General features: G+C 56.0%; 1 protein-coding gene across 2 annotated transcripts; it reads right to left on the bottom strand.

Annotated features, from left to right (window-relative positions):
• Window positions 1-523: 523 nt before the first annotated feature.
• On the bottom strand, window positions 524-11,435 carry LOC142035756 (AN1-type zinc finger protein 5-like). Of its 2 annotated transcripts, XM_075038174.1 has the most exons (7): window positions 11,312-11,435; window positions 10,506-10,810; window positions 9,186-9,359; window positions 7,653-7,746; window positions 6,800-6,918; window positions 5,041-5,151; window positions 524-3,191 (listed from the first exon to the last, which is right to left on the bottom strand). In XM_075038174.1, the coding sequence occupies exons 3-7, from the start codon at window positions 9,334-9,336 to the stop codon at window positions 3,043-3,045; spliced, it is 624 nt and encodes a 207-aa protein (XP_074894275.1). In that variant the 5' UTR covers window positions 9,337-9,359; window positions 10,506-10,810; window positions 11,312-11,435; the 3' UTR covers window positions 524-3,042. The 2 variants fall into 2 exon arrangements, with proteins under 2 accessions (XP_074894275.1, XP_074894276.1); XM_075038175.1 differs by lacking the exon at window positions 10,506-10,810 and having other exon boundaries at window positions 11,312-11,413.
• Window positions 11,436-20,465: the final 9,030 nt, after the last annotated feature.

Raw genomic sequence — 20,465 nt, 5'->3', positions numbered from 1 at the left:
GCAACGGCGCGGTCTTGCCTCGGGGTTGCTTTCTCTTCATGGCTGCCGGGGTGGTCAGCACCCAGGGACGTGCCTGGGGTGGGGGAAGAAGCCCACGGATAGAGGCCACGCGTGGCCAGGATATTTCCCCCTCCCAAATCCAGATGCCAAACACAAAAATGGATACGGGGGGGGTGGTCCTAGGCCCGGGCCCAACACCACCCCCCCCCCCCCAACGTGGAGTCCCACTCCAGCCATACAAACGCGAGGGGGGAGACTGCAACTCCCCCACAAAGCAGGAATTTGGTCTTCCAGGGCCTAGGGATATCGGATACAGCCCCAGAACACAGCCTGTGTACTGGGGTGGTGGGAAGAGAAACCGGGAGTCTGGGTGTTCCTAAACCCCGCCAGCACTGGGCACGGTTAGTTATTTAGCCATAAGGAAACTGAGGCACAGAACCCCACCAGCCACCCCAGAAGAGCCCAGATCTGAGCCGACGCCGGCGCGCGACACATCCGTGCCTGTAACAAATCATCCACAGCATCCAAGCAAACTAGACTGTATTAATATTTACACTTACGAAGAGAAAGGAAATAAAAGGGAAAAAGGTAGGTGGTGAACAAGCAGGCAGCTGCCCTTTTGCTGCATGGGCTTTCCTGTTGCACCCATGGGAGCTGCTTCCCCTCCCCAGGGGCTCGCAACCTTCGTGCGAACGCAAGGCAAGGAGTGGTTGCAATTCCTCACAGCTTCCTCCCCGAGAGTGACGGCTCATTCTCAGCCAAAACCTCAACGGTGAAACCCAGCCTCGCCACGCACCGCCGGCACCACGCTTACGGCCCGGGTGCGTTCTAGCACTAAAACGTGCCGCCACTCGCGTGCTCCGGATGTGACGCCGATATTGCCCAGAAGCAAAAACCTGAGGAAAAGGCTGGCAAGAGCCAGCCTCGCCTCCGCTCCGCGCTGGCGGGGGATTTGCATCATTTTTGGAGGTCTGAATCCTCCCAGCAATGCCGTATGGTGGTAGCTGCTGCGGGGCACACGCCACTTCAGCTGAAATCAGATATGAAAAACGAAACCTTCAGAACCATCCCCCTGCAATCACCATAAGCGGAGGAGGAAAACAGTACTTGGAAGGAGCTGCTGTGATGTCCCCCAGCTGCCGGTTCGGCCCCTGCGGCTCCACTCTCCAACGCCCTTATATGAGGCGATGCTGAGGGAAATGCTTCCAAAGCATGGGCCGGCCAGAAGCGGGGCAGAGGCTGCTGCTTTTCCCCAGGGACTCATCTGGGTTTCTCCGCTTTTGAGACTGCCAAGAGCCCTGCAGCCACAGCCCTGCTCCTGGTGTTCCCAGGGAGAAGAGCCCCCCTAGGGTGGGTGCAGACCCTGCATGGTGCTGGGGTGGCTTTTGGTGCACCCCAGGAGCTGCCACCTGCCTTGCACTGTGTACCCAAGCCCTGAGTTTTCCTTTCTAACAGCCCCAGAGCCCTCCATGTGTTTTTTCTGGAGTGCTACCGAGTCCAGCATCTGGCTTTCCCTGCAACCCAGAGCCTTCCACATGTGTGCATGTGTGTGTGCAACCCAGAGGCTTCCAGGTGCCTTTTGGGGTACTTGAGTCCTCTGAGCATGTTCACTGTACCCCAAAGCTCTTCTTTTGCTTTCCCTTGCACCCCAGAGCCCTCCCTGAGCCTTCCAGCACCCCCGAGATCTCTAAAAGTCTTTCAGTGGGCCCAGAGCCTTCCAAGTGCCTCTCCCTGCTTACCAGGGCTATCCATTGGCTTTTCTGGAAGCCCCCGCCTGTAATTCTGGGCACCCCAGGACCCCCTTGTGACTTTTCATGTGCCCTGCAGCCCTCTACATGCCTTTCCCTGTGCCCCATCTCCCTCTATCCAGCTTTCAGAGCATCTCCCGGGGATCCGGCCCTGCCTCTCATCCCACAGGGACAAGCAGCGAGGTGAGAGAGCAGGGCAGTTGGGTGGGCTTCCCAAACCAACATGCTCATAGGGGGGAAAGGCTCTCACCAAGCATCAGCGTGGCCCACGGGAGAGGAAGGGTCCCTGCCATCCGCCTGCGTGCAGGGACAGGAAAGGAAGCGGAGGTTTGACGATCTGAGCTTTGTGCACAACCCTGATGAGAAAGAATCGTGTAAGGCAGAAGGCAGGGAGCAGAGGGGAGAGGAGAGGCGCAGGCACCACTGCATTACGACAAACCTCACTAGGGAAGCGGCCAGCAGTTATTCAGGGGGTGTTGAAGGATGGGAGGCTGGTGCAAGGGTATCCCACAGCCCAGCCACGTCCCTGGATGCAGCAGGCTGGCTCCCTCCCTGCGGCAAGAGGCACGAGGCAGCGAGCAGTACTTTCCTAAAGGTCCTGACCTGTGGCTGGAGCGCATCTACATTGCTTCAAGCCACAAAATAACTTTACTGTGCCAGTACTCTGCTGTTTAACCACCTCGGTGCTTCAACAATACTGTCTCAAAGGGAGGAGAGGCGTATTTGGGACGTTAAATCTACAGAATCATCTCTTCTGCATCTGAGACCAAACACCTCTTGGGGAGCAGAAGGCAGCCTTGCTGCTGGGATTTCCCAGCTCCCAGTTTTACATCCGCCACAAAGAGACGGTGGGGCAAAGGGAACAAAGTCCAGCGGCTGCTCACGGGCTCCAGCTGCGAGTCCCAGGTGGTTCGCAGGACTCAGAACTGTCAGCCAAAGGGAAAGGCTGCCTGGCAGAGCCCTGCTGCCCGCGCCGCACAAACCGCCCCGGCGGAAGACAAGTCTGAAGGTCTTAGCACTGGAGTGGTGGGGCAGGATGGTCCCTTTTCCTTTGGGAAGCTGGCTGAGAAGGGATCAGCTGAGCTGTGGCTGTTGGACAGGCAGGAAGGGAGAGAAGGAATGACAACTGTCTGCCAAAGAGGTGCGGGGACTCCCCATGTCCTGGTGCTGGTTCATGTGTGCTGCTGGAGTCCCCATCGCACCAGCGATGGGGCTGGGAGGAAGAGGAGGAAGGCTGGGAGGAAGGGGAGGAGCACCAGGCCGCCTGGCTGCAGTTCGAGCTGCTCAGCCCCCTTCACAACTTCTGGATCTTCTCAGCAATAACGATGGGGTTCTCCTTACGGATCTTCTCAGCAGCTTCTGCCTTGTAGTCGTAGGGGCAGGCGTGCATGTCGGAGTACCGGTGAATGGCACAGAACAGGTTCCCACAGCGGCAGTCAAAGCCTGAAGGGAGGAAGAGCAGAGACACAAAGCCGCGTCAGTCCCCATCCAGCCAGACAGGAAGACGGCAGGGCCCCCGCTCTTTCCTGCCAGGCCAGGAAACTCCACTAATGCAGAAAGATGGTCAGATGAGGGAGGGGGCCACTGTCCCTGACAGGCAAAAGGGACTCTCAGTGTAGGGGAAGACCACGGGTGGCTCTTTGCTTTCCTCTGGCTTAGCAGCTCCCGTGAGCGCACGCATGCTCTGGGCAGCCCCAGCTGCCATGGCGGTGGGAAAGGCTCCCAGAGCAGCTGCTCTCTGCACTCCCCAGGGACAAGGGACATGCCAGGGACTGCACAGTGCCAGATTGCTGATCCAGACCAGGCTCCCCAGGCAGCGAGCAGGCAGCCCCAGCTGGAGCCGAGCCCTCCAAGCCAGCCTGGTTCCCCAGGCATCACGCAGCAGCATCCGAACTGACCAGCAGTAAGCCAGCAAGCAGCAAAACCTTCACCTTATTAGGATCACTTTTGAGCTATTTAGGCTTCAAAATTAATAATTTAGTCACTTCACTTGGAGACAATGCTGTTCAGAAGTGCTACCGTTATCACAGCACACTGGGAAACTGAGGCAGGGAGCAGAGGGAGGGTTTGCTGCAGGCAGCGTATCAGCTCCCCATCACGCTGGCAGTGAATCATGCTCTTTCCTTTCACATCTTTCCAACCACAGGCTGTAAAGACCACAAACACCTTGCTACGAGGTGCTACTTTCCTCCTATTTGAGAAAACTAATTTTATCCTAAATGCCCTGAATTCACAGGAGTTTTCTGCAAGTTGATTCCTAAAGGAGAGGAAACTTCTCACAGTTTGAAGCTCTTAAGGAAACACTCATCCAGGAAAACAATCCTCCCTGCAGATCCAAAGGCTGGGCACAGAGCACCCTGCCCAGTCTCAGGCTTATAAACCCACATTTATTCTAGGACAGTGCCCTCAAATCTCCAGGCAAGCTCAAGTTCCACAGTGCCAGGCGCTGGGCAAACCTCCCGGGCCAGACTCTGCCAAAGCAGCTTACATCAAAGAAAACAGAAGTGTGCGTACAGTCCCTGGCTGCTGAACACACCGAGGAGGCTAAAGAGGTGAGGGCTCCGCTAGAACAGCATGACCTGCAGTTATGGAGTTAACTTTTTCCAGGGAAACGCTAAATGCCAGAGTCAATTTAGGGGAATGATGTTTTTATTAACAAACCACAGCCAAGTTAATTGCTTCACTTTCCAGGGGCAGTTTTCCCATTGATAGCAGTCACCTGACACCATCTCAGTACCTCTTTCTTCAGCTTTACAGGCTGAACACCAAGAGCCATCCTGCTCTCAGGAAGCTAACAGTGGAAGTCAAGTAGCATTAACAAATGGGATGAGTCTTGAGTGGGATTTTCAGTTTGGGTCTAACTCAGTTCATGTCACTATTATGAAAGCTTTACTGCTGGCTTGAATAGGAGCAGAATTAGATCCACAATGAGCACTACCTTTGCTTCTACAAGCAGCTTTTGCCAAGCAGCAGAAATAACCCAAGAGGCACTGCTCCATCCAGTTCTGCAATCCTGTATCCAAGGGCTGGCAGGGACCCTGACAGTGAGCAGCAGATTCCCTGGGCTACTGCCTCGGACAGCGCTGTTCACAGGTCGGAGTTCCCCTCCCATCTCCCCTGCAGCACCACATCTTGTGGATGTAGAGTACTTTTCGGAGAGGTACCTCCAACCACTGACCCATGCCAACCCTCCAAATGCAGGCAGTACCACAGCACAAGCAGGTCTGTTCACAGGGCTATGAAGCCAGACTACTTAGGCCACAGGCAAGTTTTCCCACAGACAGGTTCTTACCAGTTAGCCCTATCTTCTTCCGGCAAGTGAAACAGCGATTCTTCTTCTGTTTCGGTTTTTCTGAAGCTGTCTTGCCCTCAGCTTTGTTCTGGGATATTTCAAGCAGGGTACCTGAAACAGAAGCAAGAGTTTTGCTACCCTTCTTGATAAACCAAGCAACACAGTCATTTCATTACAGGAGTTGCTTGAGGCCCTACTGATTCTGGGTCTGTGCCAGACACCTCCATGTGCATGTTGCCCTGACCAGCATACCCCAAACTGCAAGATTTGCCTTGTTCCACAGAGATCTACACCTCACACAGCCTCATGTTTTCTCTCCGTTTCAAATTCCTTAAGTCCAAGGCTCAGAAACATCAAGGTTTAGCTAAGACATACGCAAGGTAATGTGATGCTGTTCAGCTCCTGATGAGAAAAGGTAATACTAAGTAGAATTACCTGGTGCTTGCCATAGGCTAAGCATGCATCTGGATAGTCACTACAGCTTAGTTGACATACAGTAACTCAACTGCACAGCTGAGCCTAGAGTTAATCTTCACAGGAAAAAAAAGTTAACCCCTTGTAAGTACTCCTAATTATTTTTGCTGACTCTTATGTAAGTGTTCCTCGTATGTAGGTCTCAGAATGCTTTACACAGATACTCATCACTGTCTCTAATCTACCAAAGGAAAACTGAGCTCTGAAAGCCAGATTGTTAAAGGTCACTGATGCTTAGCAGGATTTCCTGCAGTACCTAAGCAGGTTAGAGAAGTCAACAGGAGGGAGGAGCTCCAACTGCTAGCAGATACACACCTGCAGTGCAGGCCACTCTGAAAATCAGGCTAAGGAGACAGTCAGAGGCGGAGACAGCTTTGTGGATCTGACCCTAAACAACTTCCTAAAAATTGCACAATCACAAGAAAAGGGCAGGCTCTTCCAAGCCTCTCTTTCACCAAAGAGTCCCTCACCTGCCTGTTGTAAATTGTCTCCTGGGCTTGCAGGCAAGGGATTACCAAATCCAAAATGCACAGTCATATGCAGTGACTAGAGCCTGTTTTTTTAGCAACCAACAACCCTTGGGGGTTTTTTAGCTTTCAATGCAAGAGAACTGGCAGCTGAACTAAAGGAGGGTGTCTCCAATGCAGCGTCACTTTGTTATGGCTCCACTGCAACACCACGGCTCACCCTGTAACTCATCAACTGGAGGATGTACTCTGCTGCGCAATGACACCTGTGCTACTCTATCACTTCAAGGCACCCACTTTGCAAACAAAGCGACAGTGGTAACACTCCCTTCTGAAGGGCAGGTATGCCCCCAATCACACAGGATGACAACAACCAGGCCAGCAGCTGCCCCTGAGCATGCAACTCCTCTCTCCCAAGACTACACTAGGTCCGTCTCCTTTCCTCTCTCAAGAGATGGCAGGGAATTGCAGCCAACAACAGCCGTGCAGCAGGCTGTGGGACGCTCCGGGCTTTCTGCCATTCACTAGGATAGGCGTCATGGAAGATTATCCTCCTGCCAGTGAGTCGAGGGCTGGCAGCTACTCAGCCCTCAGCCCACAAAGCAATCTCTATCGGCCTGCCCTCAGGCACAGCATTTTCTCTCCTCCCTGTTTCAGAAACAGACAAACTGTTTTCTCCTTATCAATCTTGCTAGGTGTACCTTTCCTGCCGGGAGGTAACAACTGTCCCCTGGAGTTAGTGGCCAGTATTGTACTTGCTACTCAAACCAACTTCAGTATCACTCAGACTTGTGCAAAGGCCAAACCAATCAGTCTACCTGATGAGGAAGATGCTGATGAGGCCTCTTCTGTCTTGATAAATTCTTCTGTCTCACTGCTGTTTTCTTCTCTGGATATGCTCATGGCCGTCATCTGATGGGTCACAGGAGTCTGAGCACTGGGAGCATTTGCAACAAACAAACAAATAAACCATAAAGCAAACACAAGTATCTTCTTTTGATGAACAGTTATGTGGGAGAGATCTTCAGCCCATAAAGTTAATTTAATTATACTCAGAGGTAGCTCAGGAGTACAGCAGGCCAATTCCCCTTGAGATGTGGGATCAAAGTTCTTTATAGCCACAAATGGACTGAATCTGGGATGATCTCAGTTTCCTTTTTCACCCAATTAAAGCCAAGGCAACAGCCCATCCAAACAAGTCCAGGGACAGAGAAACAGAGTTATGAGTCAGCACTGTAATGCAATGGTAGAGCTCAATGCAGTACTATCTTCCTTCCTATCAAACGTGACCAAGGTCCCTAATCCTCCTGTCGCAGCTTCCAGACTGGATCATCACCAGGTGCTTTCACTTAGGACTGAGTGGAAACCAAAGAGTTTAACACAGCTAGTGACAGACAAGGTGCACTAGCTCCAAAAGAACCAGGGTGCCACTTATTTTACTACAGGTTTTAATTTACTACCAACCCTCTGGTACCCGACTCTATGCATCAGTCATCATCATCATGGACCTTTCAATCCTCCAGACAAACCAGGGTCACAATGAACAGTGTTTGATCCAGCCTGCTTTATAGATCCCCTTGGCCATACAAAGGATCAGAGCCTACCTCTTGTGTCCTGGAGCTGGTTTTTAGCATGGCTGTAGATCCACCCCTCCGTAGACTATGCCCCTACCTGGCTTTCGCATCCTCAGGTGTGGAGTCTCCCTCTGCACGCTGCCCTGCAATTGAATCTGAAGCCATGGGGCTGCTGTTGGGACCACTGGGTGCTACGAAACAAGATCACAGTCTTGGTAAACTCTTAAAAATTTCAGGAAGTTCCTCGGGTGCTTGACAGCCAAGGAGAACGCAGGATGAGCACTTTCAGCAAGCTTTAGCCTCCTGCTCCCTACCGGCAGCTGGGAGGGCACACCCCTGTTGGGATCACTCCCAGATCCCCTATTCTTATACTCTCCCCTCCAAATTTGTGCATAGATCTCTGTGGGGATAACACATCAGGGCTGGACGGACCTCACCATGACCCAGTGCAGCTATTCTTACATTAGATCAGGAATGAGTCCTTGTATCAGGATCATAACATCCCTCTGAAATTAGCTGCTTGTCTTCCTGAGAACTGCGGGCCTCATTTATGGAGAGCTGTTCAGCTTCTCAGGATCTGCGAGCTCCTTTCTGAGGGATGAGGGTTTATCTGCAGGAGTTATGTGCTGAAAGCCTTCCATTACTCTGTGTTTTTTTTAACATCTGGTAAAATCTAACTTCAGTCACCTGTGACACCTCCATCATTCTTTGATTCCCGTTCTCTTCCTCAGCATTGCAAAGCAAACTCCACATCAGCATAATATTCTCCTATCAGTATAAATGAAAGTGCTGCAGTTACCAGCATACCTTGAACCCAATGCTACTTTGCAGCTTCTCTAAGGTGTAAGAACCAGATCCTCATCTGCTGAAAGGAACTGGTTTTAATAAAAATATGTTGGTTTATGCCTGCCAAGGATCTAAGTCAGGGTCTTTAAAAGAACCCTTTGTCAAGAAGAGTTGTGTTCCTAATACATATTTTGGGTGGGTAATTCAAGGAAAGCCATTATTACACTCAGGAACAAAACTGTGGAAGATCTCTAGAAGGCGTTTCTCAGCAATATTGCAAAGTCTATACACGGGGAATCTGCACAAACTCTCAGCACAAGAACATCCTGCTAATGATGGAAAGAGCATCCTTTCTGTGCACCTAGCTGCCTCCCAGCTCAGTGATAGATCAGCTATATTTAGCTACAAGAAACAAATCTTTTATGTCATTGCTTTTGATTGTCAATGCTGTTAAGATAAGAAAATTATACAAACCCAAAAGGCCAAAAGCTTCCCAAATAAAATTTCATTTCAGGGATCTGTTGTGGTTCCCAGCAGTCATCACATAACTCAGGGAGCAGGAAATAGCTAAAAATCTAGGCCACTGTTAGTGCAAGTGAAGTTTTACAGTTTAGTGGAAGGTGCTGACTGGAACAGGTCTTCACAAACAGCTGGGACTGGGAAGAAAACAACTGACCCCCTTACAGGGAACAGAAGCACTCAAAGGCTTGGATCTTTGATTTAGAGGCTTGGGTCTACAGAAAAAGGGAAAGACACGAGTTTTCTAGGAGGGAGTAAATCTGCTGGTGGCCAGTTTGCATCCATGCACCCGTTTAAGATAGATTTCTCAGAAAAAATCCTCTACCTGGGGGGTTTATCCGGTCACTGCTCTGCTGTCTCTGCAGAAACTCCTTATAGCAAACAGAGCACATCCCGTTGGTCCGGGGACTGCCATAAAACCCACAGCCTGTGGTACACAACAGAGGCACCTGGGTTTGGTTTGTCTCCTGAGCCATCCTCTCTCCTCCAAGGCACCAAGCTACAAACAGGAATAAAAATGAGACAGCTGTTAGGGCCGGAGCACTCGTTCATTGTACGCTGCAGCTGATCAGGAAGGAGCACAAAGGATCCCGAGAGAGTCCGGCTCCTGCACGTGCACAACAATGCGATCTGAGTCCCTCGAGCACAGGATACCCAGGGCTTGTAAGCAGCCACAGGATCCGGGTCCTGGGACCTTGAGCCATCCAGAGCTCAGCTGCCAGGAGGCTGCCCAGAGCTGGGCTGAAAAGACAACAGGAACCGGCTCCCAGTACTCCCTCCTTGCACCACGAGGCTCCCTGAACTCCTGGTGAAAGACAAGCATGTACAACCTGAATGATCCCCTCCCCAACGGTAACAAGAAGTGCCATCGGTAACAAGAAGTGCCATCGTAGCATGACTAATGACTCCTGCAAACAAAGAATGCCACTCAAACAGCCAGTGTCCAGCCTAATTAGTTACATTTTGCGCTTAGTGGCGTTTGTTTTCATTTCAAGCCTGTTTTTTAGTGCTCAGGAAGATGATGCAAGCAATGCAAAAAGAACCCATTGACTCTCAGTTTTGACATACTCATGTATTTCCCGACATACGCTGGCAGATAAGGGGAACATTAGCATAGTTAGGCTGGAAATAAGGATAAGGTTTCTTTCCAGCAGTAAGACGTGATTCTGAACACCTTCCCGGGGGAAAGAGCAGACATAGTGAAACCTACTTTTAAAATGAATCTTATTAATTTCTCTCTGGATCACATGCAGTTACCTCTAAACCCAGGAACTGGCCCCTTCCAGCCACACGTGGTGTGGCATTTACATGGCCAAACTGCACTGCACCCCTTCAAACAAGAACCAGACGCACTAACTCCCAGCAACAACACCAATTCAGACATGTACAAACAACGTGGCCACAGCTGGTCCAGCTTTGGCAGAGGACAAGGGGAAGAGGACGTTTGCAGGACCACGGTGGGTGCAGGTGGCTCCAGCTCGGGCACAAAGACGCAGCGTTGCTACCAGGAGTCCCCAGCAGCGATCCCCTTTGTGGGACGCGCAAAGTATCCACCACTTCACAGCTAACTCTGCCGCTTTCTTTCACACTCCAACAAAACTTGCTCCACCAAGGGAATAAAACAACGGGAACATGAAATAATTACCCTCCCAGGAGCACTCCCGTGGGATGGAAGTGAATCAGCTCTGTTTTATTCTTCCTTGTCCTCAGCTGGGTGATACAAATCTCCGCTATGCAGTCAGGGCTCCCCTTGCAGACCTCAGACCAGTGTTCCCATTACCAAAGCAGGGGTCCTTCCCAGCCCAAGCCGACCTCTCCTTCGGCACCAGCAGCCAAGGGAGCCTCCTCCGCACCGGACCTGGCAGGCTGAATCCCCGCAGAGGTAACCGGACGGTAACCACTGCCACACACGGACAAATTTTCAGGAGTTGCTTCTGATTTCGAGCGTCCCTGGAGAGAGAAGGCGACGACCGCTGCGATTTGGACGAGTTCAGCTCTCCTTCAGGAAGCCGCCTTAGCCAGCAGCCCAGGGGCGAGCTGCAGTGGGAGCCGAGCGACACACGGCTTCACCGCAAAAACCAGCTGAAATGAACCGCGGGCGAAACCGAACCGCTCCCTCTCCCGCTGCTCTTGCCCCTGCACCCCGAGCCCGGGCAGGCCGGGGCGAGCCGGGAAACCCACCGCTTGGCCAGGGAAAGCCGCAGGCCACCCGCCCACCCCGTCACCCTCCGGCCGAGCTGGCCCAGCCGCTGCCCGGTCGACGGCCGGCGCTGCCCCGGAGGTCATGTCGCCCCGTGCCGCCCCCGCCCTCCATCCCCGCGGCCGGGCCCCGCGCCCCGCTCCCCGCCCGCGGTGGAAATCGAGGCCGAGGCTTTGCGGCCTGGGCGCGGCGGCGGACAGGGCCGGGCCGGGCCGAGCCGGGCCGGCTGGGCCGCACCGGGCCCCACTCACCGGCGGCGGAGGCGGGCGGCCGCCGGGCCGGGCCGGGCCGGCCGCCGGGAGGCTCAGGCAGGCGGCGGACAGGGCGGGCTGCCGGGAAACATGGCGGGCGCTGCCGGCGGGACCGCGGCCCCCGAGCGCCCTCCCCCGGGGAGGGCCCGGCCCGGGCGGGACGGGACGGGACCGCCGCCTGCAGCCGGGGCGGGGAAGGCCTGGCTAGAGGGGCTGGGGTATAGCTGTGCCCCGGCTATAGGGGAGGGGGCTGCGACCCCTGCCCCGCGGTTATAGGGGCTGGGGTATAGGTATGACCTGGCTATAGCTGGGGGGGCTGTGACCCCCCCCCCCCCCGGCTATAGGGGCTGGGGTATAGGTGTGCCCCTGCTATACGGGAGGGAGTTGTGATCCCCCTGGCTATAGGGACAGGAGTGTAGGTGTGCCCCGTCTGTAGCTGAGGGGGCTGAGACCCTCCCCTGTGGGTATAAGGGGTGGGACACAGCCAGAGTCCCCTATAGAGAGGGGATCTGGGAGCGCCCACTACAGGGGCTGGGACACAGTCAGACCCAGGCTATAGGAAGGGGGTGTGAGACCCCCAGCCCCCAAGCTATAGGGGCTAGGACATAGATATTCCTTGGCTATAGGGGTAGGAGCTGGGACCTTCCTCCCCAGCTGTAGGGGCTGAGACATTGGCTGGACCCTAGCTATAGGGCCCGGGACTGGGGACGTCTCCACCTACAGCCACTGGAGCAGAGGGTGGGCAACACTCTTCCCCCACTCCAGCTATAGGGGCCAGGATACAGCTGGCTATACCCCACCTATAGGAGAAGAGCTGGGAATACCCACCCCCAGCTCTCAGGGCCGGGGACGTAACCCATCTATAGGGGGGGAGCCAGCAGGCGGTGGTGCCCCTCATGCATTTCTGCTGCGATACAAAATTAATTGATCCAAGCACACGCTCATTCTCAGCCTCACCCCAGACTGTTTCCCTGCAGCCCTAAGACCCACAGGGCATCACTGCTGACCCCATGGGTCAGCCTTGCCATCACCAAATGGAAAGGGAGGGTGCAATGCTCCGGGGGTCTCCGACTGGAAGGGATTCCCAGCTGCAAACCATTCCTGCCACTCTTCTCCAAGACCTGGATGATGGTTTTGTTGTATTTTTTTTAATCAAAGCTTTGCTTGGGTGTTGTTGTGACCCAGCTCATCACTGGGCTGATTCACCTCCGAGCTCATGTGCCCATGCCCGGGGTCCGGGCCTCCCCACCACCCTTGTGAATCGGCGATCGTAGGGTGGCTGGGGCAGATCACGGCAGGAGAAAGTGCTTGTGGCCCAGCCGAGCTGGGGTTCGGGAAACACCCAGGAGCAAAACCCCTGGGAAGCCACCGCCAAGCTCTGCTCAGGTGTTTCCCCACCACCTCCCTGGTCCGAGGGGGCTATGAAAAACTTGGTGCATTAGCCCTAAGCCCCAGCAGGCTGTGGGTGTGGGGTTTCTCCTTGTCTTTGGTTTGTGGCAGAGGTGCAGCCAGGGTTCTGCTCTTGGGGCGCCTTTCGGGGCCAGCTCTGGCCGCGCAAAGGCATTTTTTGGTGCCGTTTGATTTATTTGCAGTGGGTGGCATGGGAAATAATCTCAGCTGGGGGGTTGGCTGGGCAGGTCCCTGCCCGAGCATCCCAGGATCTGCCAGCCGCACGCTTCCCACGGGGCCAGCACCGGCCAGACACGCAAGCCCAGGGCCGTGGCCAGGGCCCCGTGGCCACCAGGTGGCACCAGGCTCCCACGGAAGGGTGGCCCAGGCGAACCCACGCACCCCGCCCCCGTGCACCCCACCGCCATGAGCCCTTCACCCTCCCGGGCATCCCTCGCTCACCGCCAGCCCCAAGCTCCAGCCAGCCTTGAAAGAGCAGCATGAGTCCCTCCCTGGCACTAAAGCCCCACTTGGCTAATGAGGGTCACTTGGCCAATAAGGGTCACTTTGCTAATGAGGGTCCCTTGGCTAATGCGAACCAGGGGCCCTGGGGCGACCAGCACCAGCCCGGGGTGCTCCTGGCCCCCGGGGGCTCTCTGTGCACCCTCCAGCGCTGCCGTCCTGCTCCCCAGGCACTTTGGCTTTACAGAGCCCAGCGGGATGGGAGCAGGGATCAGGGCGGCTTTTCGGGGTGCAGAGCCCCCAGCATCTCCAGCTGGGCAAGTGAAGCTCAGGGGCTGCTCTGCGAGGGCAGCTGCAAGGAGACCAGGAGCTACCTGACTTCACAGGCTCTGAAATCCTATCTGGGGCTGGGGCAGCACGGCAGGAGCCGGGACACCTTGTTGGGGAGACAAGGGCATGAGGCGAGAGCGGTGGGGCATGGAGAGCAGAGCAGGGCTATTAATACACATTTTCCCGTGATGCTCTGGCACAATTTTCAGAGCCAAAGCCGGAGGGATCTCCTGGCCAATGTAGCCTGGGTTTGTCCCTTCCATGCTCTGCTCTCCCCTGGTCCCCAGAACCGCTGTGGTCACCCACCGCTGTCACTCCAATGGCACCATGACATGCTGCTGGAGCATCGTCTCCATCTGCCCTTGGGTGGTGGCAGCGGAGAGGGAAGCTGCCTCCATCCCTGCCCACTGCCTGGCTGCATCAGCCCTCTCCTAAGCATCTTCTCTGCCTGGGTTATCTAATGACTATGGCAGAGCATTTAAATGTTACTCCACTAAAGGGAGCAAGGTGTCTGGGGAGGGGAGAGCTGGGTGAGACAGGATGGGAGAAACAGGAGCAAAACAGTATCGATTTCTAGCCAATTATCACTGTTATCAAAGCAGCACAATTAAAGGATGAGGACACATTTCCAATACTCTGCCTGCCCCTCTGAGGCCAGACACTGGTTTGTCAGCTCGGCCGCACACACACATCTGCATGCACGCAAGTACTTAACGTCTGCACATGCGTGCCCGTGTATGCTTGTAGCACATGCATGTGCATGCAAACACACACACGCAGCCGCACAGGCGTCCTCAGCTTGCCAGCGTCTGCTGAGCTTGTTTTCCCTGCGGAGTTAATCTCCCCAGCCCGCTTCACTGCCTCGTTTTTCTGTGCAGCCAAGATGTGCCTCCATCTGGCTCTCGCTGAGCCCAGGGAAGGTGGAGGGCTCTGGGGACGGCTGGCAAAGCACTGCCTGGGGCTCTTGCCCGAAGAGGAGCCAAAGCCACAGGAACTTGGCTCGTTTCTCATCCTCAGGGTCCTCTGTAAAATGTTTTCTCCCCACATGCCCATCTCTCCTTCTCCCTCCTCCTCCCTGCTGCCCCAACATGCAGAGGCTGGGTCCAACCCTGTTGCACCCCAGGGCTCTCCCAAGCTGCCAGCTGGATACTTGCCCTACGGATATTTGGTTTCTTATGCTCTTGCAGGATGAGCGACGGAGTCACGCAGCTCTGAATTACACTATTTACATCCCATTGCTGGCGGGCAGCATTTGGGAGCACCGAAGATGCCAGTAGGGACCAGACCCCCATCTCAAAGCATGTGCCGTGGCCCAGTGCGATAATGTGGATTACACATGGACAATACCCACAGCATGGGCCTTGAGATGTGGCAGGAGCTTTGCATGTGGTTTCCAGCATTGGAAGGATCAGATGCCTCCACCCCCAGAGGCAAACCCAAAGCCAGGATCAATCCCTGGTTGAGCAGACCCCAAATCACCCCCATCCCAGCCTCGTCCCTGGGGGCTGTGCTACCCGCTGTCCAGCAGCACAGCTCGAGAGCAGCATCTCCAGCAACCGCCCCAGGAGATGTTCCCAGAGTGGTGGGGAAGGAAGGACAGTGTCTGGGCTCAGGTCATATAGCCTAGGAAGGAGTTTAAACAGAAAACCACGGAGGCCAACAATGGCAGGAGCCCTGTGCTCCTCACCCAGCCAGCCACCCTCCTCCCACAGCTCAGGAGCCCCGTGCTGGCTCTCACTGCTGAGCATCACCCCTTCCCCAGGGGAGGAGCAGGACCTGAGTCCCGACACCCTGCCCTGTCCACGGCCATTGCCATCTCCCTCTCCCCCAGCGCCCAGCCCCTGCTCTGGTCCAATCTTGCACAGCTAACACATTAACCCAGTGCTGCGCCAGCCCCTGGCCGCAGCGCCCCACGCTCTCTGCCTGCATGACACACATCTGGGGAAGAAGAGAGGTGTAGGGGGGGCATAAAACCTTTTAATAGGCTCAGTGGGTTAGAAACCCCCTTGCAATTACCACCTTCTCCTTGTCCGGTGCACACAAAAGACTCTCCAGGGTGCTGGGCATGTTCCTGACAAACCGAACGCAGCCGCGGAAGCCAGGAGGAAAGAACGGACGCGGGAGCCCTTTCAGACACTGCTATTCGGCTGCAAACTGCTTAATTTCCTGAACAAAATGATATTTTTGTTGTTGTTGTTGTTTTGATGGAAGGACGGCACCTTTTTGGCATGGTACAATCCCAGGGCTATTCATCCGTCGCCACAGCAACAAGCTCCATCAATGGCCATCCGAGATTGCGGATGATTAGAGACAACATGTAAAAGGTGGAAGATGCTGGGCACCTCGCAAACCTCATCTTCCCAAATGACTTGAATTATCCTCATTATTTCTCCCCAGCCAATTTTTTCCCCAGTCCGTGGGAGATGTCGCTGTTATATAAACACGGGAAGAGCCGAGTTATGAGAGCAGGCAGAGGAGAAGGCAACAGTCCCTTCTGGTGGGGGCTGACCTGGAAAGCTCATGACATGGAGTATGAAACCCTCCAAGATGCTCAGGGAGCTGCAGACGTCTCCCACACCTGGGGCGGGCATTGCTCGGGGCTGCAGAGGAGTGAGACCACGCTGCCATTGGAGCAGTGGGGAGCATGGCCAAGCTTTGGGGTGGGGTGGCCACGACCTCGGCTTGTCCCCAGTCCTGCAGGACCTTGCATCCTCCTGCGGCCCTGCCTTGAGCTGTGTTGCTCCATCTCAGCGACACGGTGGGGAGCTTCGAGTCAGTTTGCTCTTGGAGCCCTTCAGGGACCCAGCCCATCACCACCATGTATTTTGGGGGTAAACCAGAGGAAAACAGGTTGCTGGAGCCTGATGAAGGTGTGATGCATCCCAGTGGATGGGCTTCCTGTGGTAACGATGTCCGCAGGGCTGCGCTGAAGCATGGCAGCCGTGAAACTTTAATGCCTGCCTGCAATATTCATGGTGCTTTTGACGGCAAGGCGGGAATTGCACTGAACGGCCTGAATATTTCATGGGTGGCTCTGCGCTGGGATTTCGGGGAGGGTTTCCTCCACTGCCACCACATCCTCACCCTGCCGCAAGGTCCGAGCCATCAGATGTGGATAAAGGGTGATGATACCATAATTTACAGCCAAAGAGTCCTACAAAAATAATCTGGGGGTGTTTCGGTCCTGTCTGTGGTGGGAGGAGCAGACATGTCCTTCTGGGCATCCCTCTGCTCCGGGGCGGAATGAGAGACCCTGGGTGTGGGACTGGGGGTCTCTGACACAACCTTCCAAACTGCCTTCGGTGGATGCCCCCCACCCTGGGTCCCAAAGTACCGTGTGGGAGGCCTGGAGTGCTCCCCCCGGGCTGGGCTGTCCTGGGGTCACTGTGAGACATGGGGACAGCAGCCGTCCCCAGTCCTGTCCTCCCTGGCCATTGCAGGGCTGTCCCCCATGGCAAGGTGGCATGGGAGGTGACGGCCGCCGGGATCCAGGTCAGCTCTCCATCTGTGCATCCCTGCTGCAAGCCGGCGTGCTCGCAGCCGGCATTACGTGGGATCCTGATCCAAATTGAGTCAGCCCGGGTGGGCACAAGATCCCCAGACCTCGCAGCCAGCCCATGACATGGCAGCAATGGGGGAGGTGACAGCAAGAACACGCTGCTCTAGCGCAGCCCCCTCTCCTCCAGCTCCCTCATCCGGAGAACTTCCCGAGCAGCTCCCTGCCTGTTTTTCTGTGGCTTTGGGGGGCTTCTGGCGGGGCTGACTGCCTCTGAAGCTCCCTTAAGTGGAGCCCCGGTGGGCAGCAGACCCCCCAGGTCCCATGGCAGGGACAGGGATGCTGCAGCCTGGATGGGGCTCAAGCACCCGTGTGGCTCAGATGATGCCCCAGAAAACCCGTCTCTGCTCAGGCAGACCCCGGCATCGTGCACATCCCCACCTCGCTCTGTGCCTCATTTTCCCCACTGCACTCTGGGGATGAGCTGTCCCTCTGGACATTTTGCAGGGAGTCATGGCCACCCTCCAGGGCCACAGACAGGAGAATGGGATATGGGTCAGATCCTGACCTCCACCAAGGGACAGACCCCAGCCCCGAGCACGGTGCTGGAAGGGGCAGCCAAGGGACACATTCACCCGTTGTTTTCTCCGTCAAACAGAGAGGCAGGAGGAGGCCAGGCATGGGTGCCCTCCCCTGGCTCAGCACCCCAGGGGCCAGCACCTGGTAGGATCAGCTTTGCCTCCTCTCTCTGGCAGGATGCTGGGGTCCATGCTGGCTCCTGGCCAGGGCTCATCCCCTCACCGTCGGTCCCTGACATGTCCCAGGTTCCCCCACCTGCCCCCGGCTCCCCAGGATCCCCTTTTGGGTTCCATCCGCTCCCCAGCAGCCCCAGCACCCTGTGGGGAGGATGGGCAAAAGCGAGACAAGCCCTTTGCAGGGAGCTGTGGCTCTGATCAGTCTAAATTGGAGCCGATAATTAACAGCAGCAGAGGAGATCAATAAGGGAAGCGGCTGGCGGTGCAGCTGGGGCCAGGGACAGCCAGGCTGGGACCCCTCCTGCTGCCCGGGGCCCGTGGAGCCCCACTCTGGCACCCTGCAGCACCGCAATGCCGGCTCTCTGCTCTCATCCTGCATCCTTAGAGGAGGAGGATGGGGGATGCACATGCAAGGGCTTAGCCAGATCCCACAGGGAGCCCATCGGCAGGCTGGGGGTGACGATGGGGGTCACCCTCCCATCCCACAGACCCCAGGCCATGCGGGTGACAGAGACAGAGCCAGCACTCCAGGTCAGAGAGCTCCAGGGTGGGAGAAGGAGTTAATTCCTACACCGAAAAGCTCTTTGCCGGCATTTCGTCTCTAATGGAAGAGTCATGTCGGATTAGTGGGCGGCCGCGCGAGGCGCCGAGCGAGCGCCCTGCCTGCCGGCACCCGGCCCCAGGGAGAGCCAGGGAAGCCATGCGGAATGGCAGATCTGGGCCACTGTGCCAGCACCGGCGGGGGACACGCTGCAGCGGGGACCGTGGCCGAGGGCGGGCGCGAGGAGCCCGCCACAGTGAGCTTTCACACCAGTTTTTGTCCCCGTCGTGGTGTCTCAGCATCTAGCCGTGATGCATCCATGGAGCCCTGGGGATGCTTTTCCTCTATTCCCATCCAGCCTGGAGAAAATGGGGTTCAGGAGCAAGGACACCCCAAACCATCGCAGCACAGCAGCTCTGGTGAGCAGCTGGGCGTTCTCAGCCGCGCTCCCTGCGCCTCTGCCGCTGCAATCCAATAGCCAAGGGTGAGCGACGCCGGGCTTGTGGAAAGTGGGTCAGGCACATTGGACACCATGTGCTTCACCTCCCCTTTCACACTCCTTATCGCAGCCCTGATGGTAAATAAACAAGCCTGTCTCCCCAGCAACCCAGGGCCGTGCCAGGAGCGGAGTCCAAGGTGAGCTGTGGTTCCAGCGATGGGAGCCAGCCCAGCCAGCCAGAACCCAGCGGATGAGCAATAACCCAGAGCCCATCGGCACGGCACGGGGAGCGGGGTCTGCCCAGCAGCCAGGAAGCACCATCCTGGGCACTGGCATGGTGGGTGGGGTGGGAAAGGTGGGGAAGACCCATTTCTCGGTGTGATGCTGCCTCCGCAAAGGGCACTGAGTTCCCCAAAGCTCCTTGCTGGTTCTGGCAGAGCCCGAGATTGGAAAACTCTGGAAAATGGGAATATTTGCCACCAAAAAGCACAGTGAGGTGTTCAGGGTACCTTTAGGTTGAGCATATCTCTGAGCTGGGCTCCCTCGGGTCCCTGCTAGCAGGAGCAATGGCTATAGCATCAGAGCATCCCTGACCCACTGACCCATAAAAATGAGGCATTCCGGAGGGGCTGCACCCTGTATCATCTGTCCAAGCATCCCCCTCTGCAGGTAACCCCAGTGGCTCCCCCTGGGCAGGGCTGGGCCACCATGACCCCCTCCCAGCTGCTTAAATCAAGCAGAGCCCTTTGTTTTCTGCTTTCATATTATTTAATTCTCCTCTCCTCACTTGCACTGCAGGGGCAGTGGCTAAGCCCGGGGCTTTGCTAAGCTGGGATCGCATTAAAAGAACAGAGAGGAAGAGAGTTTCTGGTACTAAGCTGCTTGCGGTAACAGAGATGGATTTAAGGAAACCGCTCCCATAGCGATATTATTGCCCAAAAGCACCCAGCTCGGGGCAAGGCAGCTGGGGATGCAGGGAAAGGCCCCAGGCTGGTCCCCATCGGGATACAGCGGCACCGGCACCAGCACCACAGGACTGGGGGTCTTGCCTGAGGCCACCCGATGAAGTCCCATGGGGCTGTAGCTGGGACTGGGACCAGTCCGTTTGGTGCTGGGCAGGGGGAGCGGGCAGCGGTGAGTGGCTCACCTGGGCTTTGGCTGTATTAAAAGCTAAGTCCTCCGGCACGGCTTTTTCCAGAGCGGCAGCCAAAAAGGTGCTTACGGGGCCGAGGCGGGAGCCTGCCAAGCCCTAATTAGAGACGCTCAGCGGTGCAGCGTGCTAATACGCAACCTTTCGCCTCTGGAAGCCGGGATTTAAACCGCAGTGAAATCGTCTCGGGGACGCGAGTGCTGCGGTTGGGTTGTTCGGGTGAGAGGGGAAAAACCTCCTTCGCTCCCCAAACCACGGCAGACTGGGAGGTGCTGAGACTCTCTGGCCCATCGGTGCTTGGCATCCCCAAAATGGCTCCCCGCTGGGATGCAGGGTGACCTGAGCCCGGGCAGGGGGTGAAGCCAGAGCAGATCCCAAGTGCTTTCTTCTCCCCTGCTCTTTCTCTCGCCCTCTCTCCGCATTAACATGTTAACTTTGGCCAAGAGCTTTTCCCACTGACCTACTGATCTTTCCTATTTTGGTCCCTGGAATTAAGGGATTGCTGGGATTAACTCGCGCTAAAGCCTCCAGATCGGCTCTGGAGCGGGACGCCCAGGTACGGGTGCAGCGGGCAGCCGGGGGCACCAGCCGG

The sequence above is a fragment of the Buteo buteo genome, chromosome 10 (genome assembly GCF_964188355.1).
Source record: "Buteo buteo chromosome 10, bButBut1.hap1.1, whole genome shotgun sequence".
NCBI lineage: Eukaryota > Metazoa > Chordata > Aves > Accipitriformes > Accipitridae > Buteo > Buteo buteo.
This window is presented reverse-complemented; position numbering and strand designations above follow the sequence as displayed.